The 11,373-nt window shown below is 23.5% G+C and overlaps 3 protein-coding genes across 3 annotated transcripts; 2 read left to right on the top strand and 1 right to left on the bottom strand.

Moving 5' to 3' along the window:
* Positions 1-1,117: 1,117 nt before the first annotated feature.
* PBANKA_1415500 (U4/U6.U5 tri-snRNP-associated protein 2, putative) lies at positions 1,118-3,046 on the bottom strand (the record flags this gene model as incomplete). Its single annotated transcript, XM_034567484.1, has 1 exon — positions 1,118-3,046. The coding sequence occupies one exon, from the start codon at positions 3,044-3,046 to the stop codon at positions 1,118-1,120; it is 1,929 nt and encodes a 642-aa protein (XP_034423977.1).
* Positions 3,047-6,092: 3,046 nt separating this feature from the next.
* Positions 6,093-8,387, top strand: PBANKA_1415400 (conserved protein, unknown function; the record flags this gene model as incomplete). The annotated part of the gene is made up of 1 exon (XM_034567483.1): positions 6,093-8,387. The coding sequence occupies one exon, from the start codon at positions 6,093-6,095 to the stop codon at positions 8,385-8,387; it is 2,295 nt and encodes a 764-aa protein (XP_034423976.1).
* A 1,264-nt stretch (positions 8,388-9,651) lies between these two features.
* PBANKA_1415300 (protein transport protein SEC20, putative) lies at positions 9,652-11,371 on the top strand (the record flags this gene model as incomplete). The annotated part of the gene is made up of 7 exons (XM_034567482.1): positions 9,652-9,813; positions 9,971-10,119; positions 10,215-10,304; positions 10,439-10,596; positions 10,749-10,803; positions 10,953-11,058; positions 11,213-11,371. The coding sequence occupies 7 exons, from the start codon at positions 9,652-9,654 to the stop codon at positions 11,369-11,371; spliced, it is 879 nt and encodes a 292-aa protein (XP_034423975.1).
* Between the last annotated feature and the right edge of the window lie 2 nt (positions 11,372-11,373).

Genomic DNA, 11,373 nt, shown 5'->3' with positions numbered 1-11,373 from the left:
TCATTAATTAGGTTAATAAATAGAGCCAATGTAATGAAAAAAAAAATTACACATTTTCACACATTGCGTCATACTTCATAAAAAAATAGCATTAGCATAATTATTATTTTAAAATGTAAAAGCAAAATTTGACTATTCTTTTAAATGGTTAATTTAGTAATTTATAGGAAGACATATTTTTCTCTCTTATGATTAGTAAAAAAAAATGTTTGTGGAAAAGCTTTTTTTTAATTTTATGCTCAAATTAAAATACTACATATATATTATATGCGCATGTAAAAATAAATTATTTCACCATAAAATAATATATACGCATTTATTCAGTTTATCGAACAGTGTGTTTTTTCGACGTAAAATAATTTAACAAATATTGAACTTGAAAAGAATGCTAGTATTCCATCCATTTATATTTTTTTTCTTTTTCATTTTTTTTTCTTTTCGTGTTTTTGAATTAGAATAATAAATAAGACTGTAAAATGCAAGATTCTTAGCATTATTTATATTTTACATTTTCCTCCATCGTAAATGTGTCATCAGCTATTGCGAGAATAAGCTTTCTATATGAGGTAAAATTGTATGTCTATTAATTTTTTGCGGCATTGCATAATTTTCACAATCGTCATTATTTTTATGTGTTATTTAGGTTCTTTTATTTATATACTTATTTACTTATGAATTGCTTCATGCTATTATTCGTCCGTTGCATTTTTAATGCATATTATTTATTATAATTTGTTCACAATTATTCTGCAGTTCTCAATTTTATTACACTGCAGTAGCGTCGTTAAAATTGGAAAAAAAAAATAATAATAGAAATAAGTACGCATGTGTGTATATAGAAAAATTCACATAAATATCAGGAAAATGTAACTGTGCGAACTCAAATGCAAATAAAATAACCACATATTTGGTAAACAATGCATATTCAGGATAAAAAGCAAATATAAAAATTCGCACAAGTTAAAAAAAAATTAAATTATGTAAGTCGTAGATATATGTATATATTATAGGATAAATGCATGCTCATAGCCTTGCAAGCACGGTACTAAAAAATAAAAGGGCAAAAAAAAAGCAAATTAAATATGGAAAACCAAGGTTAAAGACAATGATATATAACTTATAGTATCTCTCCATTTAACTGAACATCTTGACGCTGATATAACTGAATGCATGATTCTGGCAATAAAACGAGTTGTGGTAAAATCGAAATAACATGTAGATCCTCGATTTCATGCCATTCGTTTGTAGCTTGTTGTAAAACATGTATTTTATATGAGCCATTAGTAACAGTACCACTATGAAATATATTTGCAACTAAATTATATTTTGTTACTGGGTTTTGGTCAAGATAATCTTGATGTACATAATCTTTCATATCGAGATTTTTGATAACGAAATTAACAATAGTTCCATTTTTTTCCGTAAAAAAATTATTTTTTGAAAATCTTTGTATGGTAAAAATTAAATATTTTGGCAATTTTGAAATAATTAATGTACTTGGGATTGCTTTATCTGACAAAAAGGTTTCTGTTTCCCCATCATATTTTGTTAATAACTCAAAAATGGATACTTGAGGTATTATATTACTTTCGGTTGTGCTTTTAAATATTGGAGGATTAGGCAATTTTAAAGATAAAGTACGAAATGGGGTTTTCTTAAATATATATTTTTTGTTTTCACTAAATTCATTATCATCTTCATATTGGTTATTATTATTATCATTTTGGTTATGAGCAATGTAATTAGTTCTTCCTGTAGTATCATTTTTTCCCTCATAACTCGTACCTTCTTCTGTTATATCATCTTTTGTTTTTTTAGTTTTAATAATTAACTCTCCATCAAAACAATAATCAATAATATTTGTGCCATCATACATCCATTTTATCCTCTTTTTCTTATGGCTACTACTTTTATCTGACTCATAATTTGTATCTTGTTTATTTTGTTCTGCATTATTATTCTCCTTGTCATGCTCCTTTTTAGTACTAGTATAATTTTTCTCACCATCATCATTTTTGGGATGTCCGTTTTTCGAAATATTGTTATTAGCTATTATATTATTTTGTTTGTTTACTTGATTGGGCATATTTTTTTTTTTTTTTTGTAATTTTTTTTCTGAATGTCTATGAATTTTATTAATAATCCATAAAAAAAAGTTTAATGGATCGTTTTTTGTACCAATTTTAAAATTTTTTTTTGATTCAATACCTACTGCTTGTAAAAATTCATGAGGTGATACAACTCCTTTAAAATTTTTTGGATTATATATTTTTTTTAGCAATTCTGCTAAAACAACTATTAAATTTTTTGCAATATTTTGCTTACTTTCATATAATAATAACATATTTCTTAAAGGAACAATACAACATAATAACTGTATAATTACATTACAATAATCTGTATGCTTTAAATTATTTAAACCTACACAACCTGGAAAAAAATCAGCACCGTCTAAAGATTTCCCTAAAATTAAATTATTACATAAATGTTCTACTTGCTCTTTATTATAAACAGGTTTTAAAAAATATTTTATATCATTTAATGAAGCATCATGGATTTCATAATTTTCAGGAATACAGCAAGTTTTGCAAGTTTCTAAATTTATAAAAACATAATGATTTTTTTCTAATGCGTGTGTATATGCATATGTTCCTCTTCCGATTCCTTGAAAATATAACCCACATACTAAACATGCATATACATGTAAATTGGACAAAGAAATACTACATAATTTTTCAAAATCAAAATCAAGCAAATTTCTGTTTATTGTTCTTAAATAAGGACATACTCTAATTTTATTATTGTCACTAGTATTATCAATATTATTATTTTCATTATTTTTGGTTGTTTTATTATGTGATTCGCTTTTGTCATTTATATTATTATCAGTTTGTTCTATTTTGTTTAAATTATTTTTTACATTAATTTCAGTTTCCAATAAATTATTAATTCTTTCATTTTCCTGTTTCTCTTTATTTTTCCTCCTTTTTGGCGTTACTCCATCATCATCGTCATTTTTTATTTTTTTTGCGTGTTTTCTCGGCATGTTTGATGTTCTGTTATATGTTGTTATCTATGCATATGTTCCCTATGTGTCACTGTATATATGTTCTTGTATAAATATATTGTGATATCACTATTTTTCAAATAGCTAAATATATTCTTAGTAATTTTTTCCAAATCAAATTATTCATGCAAGTATACATTGCAAAATAAACCTGTATTTTCATACAAACATGCAGAATATACACATATATAATTTAAATAAATATATTAAAAGTTGGATAGATAAAAATTATTTTTATAATTTCTCCAAATTTTATTTTTCCAATGCGCAAGGTGAATGTTTATAAGCATAGCGGAACCGGTTGATAAAATAAGGCCCATGAAAAGTTTTTTCAGAAGTTATAATATGTATAATGTATGATATTTTTTTTCATTAATTTAGATTAAAATATTGCAATTTTTAATTTATAAATATATGAATTAAAAAGGAAAATTAAAAAATATTTAAGAAAAAAAGAATAATATCCCAGCATAATAAAATACAAGGATAATGCTTATAACTGTGTCAAAAACATTCAACGTTGTATATATTGAAGAGTTAAATTATATCGAAATTATTGTAACAAATTGAATGTCAAAAATATAATAAAAAAATGGATAGCTACAAATTAATATATTGAGAATGTTTGGCTAGTATGCAAAAAAACAGCATTAACAGTAAAAGGTATTTTATTATCTCGCTTGTTATTTTATAGAATAATTTAGAATTATAATATACATATCTGGTTTATTAAAAATAATAAAGTATATATATTTGTGGTGTATGTTACATATTTGTTTGTGTTGTGAGCCCCTTGCTCAAATAGGCATTATACAATAAAAATATATTATTCATATTATAATAATATGATTAAAATATAAAAATGTTATATCATTAAATAAATGATATAAAGGTATACTATATATTGTTAATGTTGTTAAATGCCCAGTTTTATTTTTTTAAAAGATATCACTGTAAAACATATTTGGCTATTTATGTGTATATCATTTGTATTGTAAATCCATACAGTCATTTACGTTTTTTTTTGTAATGACTCATTATTAAAGGAAAACCAACCCATAAATATTTAGTATGTCTTATATAATTAATATGTACTACATAAAACGATAAAACATAAATTGACAGTAGAAAAAAACACAAACCTTACAAATTATACTGTATTAAGATATATGTATACATAAATAGAGAAATAAAAATGGAAAATATGTCCATGTCATGCCCCTATAATAAACACAACCATAACCCAACAATATGAGGAATTTTATATAACCAAAAAAATATATAAATAATAAGAGAAATTTATGTTAAAAAAATAAGCTAGTTGCACAATAATACTCCATTTATATGATACTTTCTTAAAATAGTGTAATGACCTCATTATTTTTTCCCAAAATATTAAAAATTAACATTATATGATATATTACTATTCTATATATATGAATTACTTTGAATCGCTTTTATTAAAAATGTTGAGATAAATTTTTAGTGGTTTTAATGAGGGAATAAAAAATCAATAAAATAAAATAACTTTGTAAAACTTCTCATTAATATAGCTTTTTTGTATTTCCATAATTCCCTGTTTATTTCGTAATATATATATATATATATTTTAATAATTAAATATAATTAAAAGAGGTAAACACATCATAAAAAATAACAAAGTTTTATTTCTGGGCGTGTTCATTATATACAAGAGCGTTGCGCATTATTAATAATATATTATGTACAGTTTTGTTAAATTTTTAATATTACATATCCTAACAAAATTATAAGGCAAAAATAGGGGCAAATTTATTGGGAGAAAAATAATTCGGGCCGAGTACAATAAAAATAATAAAAATATTGCCTTTTTAATACATATTTATATTAATATTATTGTTACCCCTTCTTTTAAGGGAGGAAAAAGCCTATTTTGTTAATAATAAAATACAAAATTAATATTTGAATGATATGCTTGTAAAATAACCATTATATATATTTTTAATTTATAATACTGTAAAATTTTTATATAATGAATATATGCATATACTCATATGTATACATACATATACATGTAATATATGATATAATGTATAGTAAAAAATATATATGCATATTATCCACTAATATGTATATCATTGTATAAATAATACAAAATTTTTATAAAAACGTAAAAAAATAAAATATAAATAAATTGATAATTTATATTTCTTCAAAATATCCTGATATAAATATGCACATAATACAAAGCCGAAAGGAATTTAAAGTTTCCATATAGCACACATGTGAATGCGCTATAAATAAATAGCCTTTTCTGCTTATATGTGTTTATACATATTATATAATATGTGTGTATTTTTTAATATATCTGGGCATGCAAAAATATGTATAATTTTTTTTCATTTGTCGCGGAAAATTGTATAAAAAACTGCCTATATATATTAAATAGGCTTTAAAAAAATATATACGCGTACACGTATGTGTGAATACATATGCGTAGGCCCATTTTAATATATAGTGGTGATATGCCACGTTTTTGAAAACGCTGTGCATGCTGAGAAATGTTTTCTCATATCGTGAAAATATCTGATTTTATGACTTTTATTAAGCGTAAATAAACTAATGAAGACCTACAAAAATAATGCAAGTTTTATTACAGAAAAACGTCTATAGATAGTAGAGAAATACAAGCGTTGGGAAATACGTGATCATATATAGTATATGTAATATATACATATATATTGTATAACTTTGCTACACGTAAATGGAAGAGACACTGCAAAGAGGCAATAAGTAAAGAAAGAAGATCACTTATTCAAAACTATATATACGTACAAACTAATTATATGTATATTTGTGGAGAGTAATATGCTAAAATAATTTGCATAAATTGGTTTTCTGCTGTTCGATTTTTTGATTTTGTTGTATATATTTTTTAATTTTGTATCATAACCTGTTTTGTTTTTTGTTTTGTGTTTGTTTTTTTTTGTCATTTTTGCTACGTCTCTTAGCTTTCTCTTTTTTTTCCATCAACTTTTTTTCACAAATGACGAAGAGTGCGGGAAATCACGGGAAAGCCGCTAAGGGAAAAGGGTTGGATATAAATAAAAAATTTTTAATAATAAAATCGAGCGAAGATATAAAGAAGCTAATAAAAAATGATAACCCAACAAATGAAGAGATAAGCGAAATGCAAAGCTTATTAGAAAACAGTGAATTAAAAGATGAAAAAAAAAAAAAAAAAAAAAGAGATATAGCAATTCCTCGATTTAAAATATGTGAAAATGATGAATATAAATTAACGAAATTTGAAAAACCGACACATTATATTAGATATGAATTATATAGAGATCAAGTTACTGGAATTAAATTAAATGATGGATGTATAATACATTATGATTTATTAAAAGAAGACGAAATATTTTTAGAAAGTTTAAATTCTTATATGAATATACATGTAAGTAATGATGATTTTTGTAAATTGATGGACAAATTTGAAAAATTAACTGGTTACTCAGATAATAAAGAAGAGATAAATTTAAAAGATGCATTAAATGCAGCTAGCGAATTAAAAATAAATTATAAAAGTAATATAATAAAAGATATTCATGCATATTGGAAAGCTAAAAGGAAAAAATTAGGTAGACCGTTACTTCGTATGTTTTGGAATAATGCCCAAAATATACTATCCCATTATTCAGTTTTTAGATCAAGAGTAAAAGAAAAAATGACATTAAGAAAACATAAAAAAAAAAATGGTGAAGTTATAGTTAAAATGCAGGAATTAATAGAAGATTTTAAAAGATTAGATAGAATTTTAAGAAAAATGAAACAACGAGATGAAAAAAAACTTTTATTGTTACAACTTAATTCAATTTTATTTGATCAACGAAAAAATGAAATAAAGGATAAAACATATGTATGCCCTATGTGGGACTATTTTAAAGATTATAAAATTGATAAGATTTATAAAAAATTCAAAAAAGACAAGCATTACAAAAATTTGCATACCAACAATCATATGCATCACCATCATAATCATCATTATCATTCTATACATAGTAGAAAAATAAACAAAAAAAATGATACTTTAAACAATTTCAGTTTTTCTGAGCATATGTACAATCCTCGAACAATGAATCCTAATGAATATCAAAATGTTGTACTAATAAAAAGAAGAGGAAGAAACAATCGATTATGGATTGACAGAAAATATATCAACAATAATGAAATGAATAATGTGAATAATCTAAATTATTATTGTGATTTGTCTTATGTAATAAATGATCATATTGACTCATCATCAAATTTAAAAAAAAATTATAATGGTAATATGGGCAACGATCCTTCATCTACAAAAAAGCATATACCAATAAAGCTCGATATAAAAAGTACTGATCTCAAATATTTAGATTCAAATTTTTTTAGTAACTCAAATAAAAATACGATAACAACAACCTATGCTGATAAAATAAGTAATGGTGGCGTTGATGGAGAAAACCAGGGAATAAATATGATAGAAAAAATAAATGAAACAAAAAAAGAAAAGAAAAGACGAAAAAGAAAAAAAGAAAACAATAATGAAGATACATTTTCTGGCAATAAAACTACTAATTTCCCACCATTAGAAACATATAAAGATTCTTCAGGTTTAGTGAAAAGAGAAAATTTGCCCATTTTAATAGATGAATTTTCCAAGGATGTGGGACAATCACATCACGATAATCGTGATGAATATATTTGTAATATACAAAATAATGGAAATGATTATGCTGTTAGTGATATGATAAAAAATAATGAAATAACATTAGACAATAATTATGTTTATGAAAAAAATAAACTAGATGAAATGATCAATGAAAATAAAAGAGCAATGGAAGCTATTAGAGGAGGACCCCAAAGTATAGGGGGATTATATTATGAATATTATGATAATAATGTTGAAATGGGAAGTAAAATAAAAAAAGTACCGACATCTGTAAATAATATTAACTCCGTAAATGAGGGTAGTAATATAAATGAGGTTGAAAAAAATAATCATTTATTTTATCCTAACATGAGGCATAATAATAAAACAATTTTTCAATTTGATGATATTATTAATCCTCACTTAAATAGAAATGATTATTTATTTTGTTTAAGTAAATATGCATCTGTACAAAAAAGGATATTATTTTACTTGGAAAACATATTAAATTTTGATACTTTTAATTTTAAAAGTAAAAAAGGAGATGATTCTGCTCAAAACCCTTCGAAAAATACTTCACAAAATTCTCAAATAAATATCCCCCCCGCAAATAATGATATTGTGAAAAATGCGGGGGAAACTAAATGTGATTAATGCCAAGAAAATTAGACTCGATACAAATGTATCTATATGCATATTTTCTTTTCATTTGTTTTACTTATTTGTGTTTATGGAGTTATTTATTTGATGATGCTTTTAGTAGTATAAGTGTGAAAGACCCTTTCCCCTAATTTATTTTTTAAAAGGAGATGGGAATCGATTCCATATTTTTTCATATTGCTTATATTTTTTCTACTTTTTCTTCGTTTTTTTAATATATATGTATATATATGCGCACCATTATATAATGAATATTCATGTCATTTGTTAACAAATTTTAATTTTTTGTGTATGGTATACATAGTATGCCAAAAGGATGAAAAAATAAAAGTTACCCAGTGGTTAACTATTTTGGATGTCTTAAAAAAATTCTATGTATAATCAGGCTCCTAAATATATGGATATTTTTTGTGATTAATAATTATTGATTCCCACTAATCATTTATCATAGAAAAGTATTTATGTATGCATGTTTTATTTCTTTCTTTACAAGCTTAATAAATTAAACACACTGATAAAATTTATAATTTAGTTCGAATTTATTTTACTTTTATTATTTTTTAACAATCTATCAAAAAATCTTAACTCTTTTCGCAAAAATAAGTTGTAATAAAATGTTTATTTTTGTGAAATTTTTAGAGAATACTTTTTAGAAAGTACTGAAATTATTAATGATAAAACAAACACTAAAACGAGATTAAAAGTCAATATATATGTTTATGTCCATATATATATCATATTAGTCTAACATATGTTTAATACTAATATTTACCAGTATATGTTTTTAAAAAATTCTTTCATAATTTTGCATATCATTTTTATACCATACAATATTAATGTTTACAGGTGAATATTTTAGTGAGTTGATAAAAATAAATTTTAGGTAGCACAAGCATAAAAATCGTATTTTATACTGATAAAAAAATGCAAATTTGAAAAAAAAAAATATAAACACTATAACTTTTATTCTATTAAAAAAAATGCCAAAATAAGAGTAATAAAATTTTCCATTTACGAAGATTATATTTTGCACATTCCCTTTTTATGGAACATGAGAAAATAACAAATATAATCATAAAATATTTCATCATTCTGATCAACCCTTAAAAAAAAATATGCCAAATCGTGGAAATTATCATACTATAATTATATATATTCGTATTTTGTAACATTAAAAAATAAAAGAATAAATAAATAAATTTTGTGCGAAAAATGTTTTGTTTATAACTATGTAAAAAAAATAATAGGAGAGACAAAGATGGATGATAATTTTATACAAAATTCAAGGAAAAAAAATAAGAATGTAGATAATATGAATAAAATAAATTCCATAATAATCCACATGGAATTGATGAATAATAATCTTAAGAATATTTTTTCGCATGAACAGATTTTCAGTGATCATGATTCATATCTGCTAGTAAGTTTCCAAAAGGAATTTAAATAAAATCCCTATTTATTAAAAAAAATATGAAGCTAATATTAAAAAAAAAATTGCAAAAATAAGCCCATACATATATATATATATATATATAATATGAATATTCCGCTCTTTTTTTCGCCATTCAAATTACCAGTTTAGGGGAAAGATATCTAAACGAATAGTTGACTACTCTCAACTAATTTCAAATTGTAATGATAAAATATTGGACTGTGAATATTTAGAAGATGACGACGAAAAAAGAATTAAAGACACATTAGAGGAACACTTGAAAAATTTGGAAAAGTAAGAATAATGAAAAGGAAAGAATATATTTTAAATACAATCAACATATTTATAGACAAACAAATTATATTGATTTATTTTTTTTTCTCATCAAGTTATAAAAGAGGATTAAGTATATGGTGGAAAAAAAACGAAAAGGACTTTCATTGTTTGTGTATGAATAACTTCTTGAACCTCCAAAAAAGGTAGAAACACAAAAAATCCGAAAAAATAAAAGATGGATTTATGTATATCGATTTAATATATAATAAAGCGTAGATTTAATAATACATGTTGGAAATTAATTTATGATTTTTTTATTTTCCCATTTTAATGAAAGCGATAGTGATACTATAACAACTGACAAAAAAATAGATAACAAAAGTTTAAAGGACACAAAAAAAATAATGATAGACGAGATTAATCGAATGAAAAACGTAAGGTCTGAGTTATTGGAATCTTCTCAAAAATTGAAAAAACAAAATGAAATATTTAACAGTAATATATAAAACGAAAAAAAAACGATAAAAATAAGCTTACTCATATTTATTATCTTGATACATATGAACATATTTTTTTAAATTTAAGAGAAATATAAAAAAAATATTCAAAATTATTCCCATGTAACAATTTCTTTTCTTTTCTCTTAGTTTTTGAAGAAAGGTTAAGATCTAGTGCAAACCTTATATTTTCCTTGAAGAAAAAGTACAAAACTAATATAACAATATGAAATATAGCAATGCAAATTCATGCATTCGTTCTATAATGAGTTGTAAAATATGTTTTGCATATTATTAATCGGGATATTGACTATTTTATTATCATTTCTATATGTTATCCTTCCTGTTATATAGAGCAGACAATGACGCGCGATATGTGTGGTATTCGTTTTTTATATTTCTAAGCGTTTGCGGATATATCATTATGCGAAGATTGGGGTTTATTAGGGCTATTATAACTGTAAATATGAAACAGTTTTAAATATATTTATATTTCTAGTTTTTAAAAAATATACCAGGAATATCATTATTTTATTTTTATTTCACTTGTATCGCTACTATCAGATTTTACACATTTTTACAAAATTTCCATATTTTTCCTTTTTTTTTCACAGATTTTAAAATTTCTCTTTTCGGCACTTTTTTATTTAATAAAAATGTGCATAGGTTTATTTTATTTTATGAAAGAAAAAAATGGTATCGAAAATGATTTTACAAGAAAGGAGGATTTATCGAAGAGTTTAGTAATGGTTATCGAAAACACGGAATTATAAAA

Source organism: Plasmodium berghei (genome assembly GCF_900002375.2).
Source record: "Plasmodium berghei ANKA genome assembly, chromosome: 14".
NCBI classification, from domain to species: Eukaryota; Apicomplexa; class Aconoidasida; order Haemosporida; family Plasmodiidae; genus Plasmodium; species Plasmodium berghei.
Note: the sequence above shows the minus strand (reverse complement) of the source record. Positions and strands in the feature narration are given on the sequence as shown.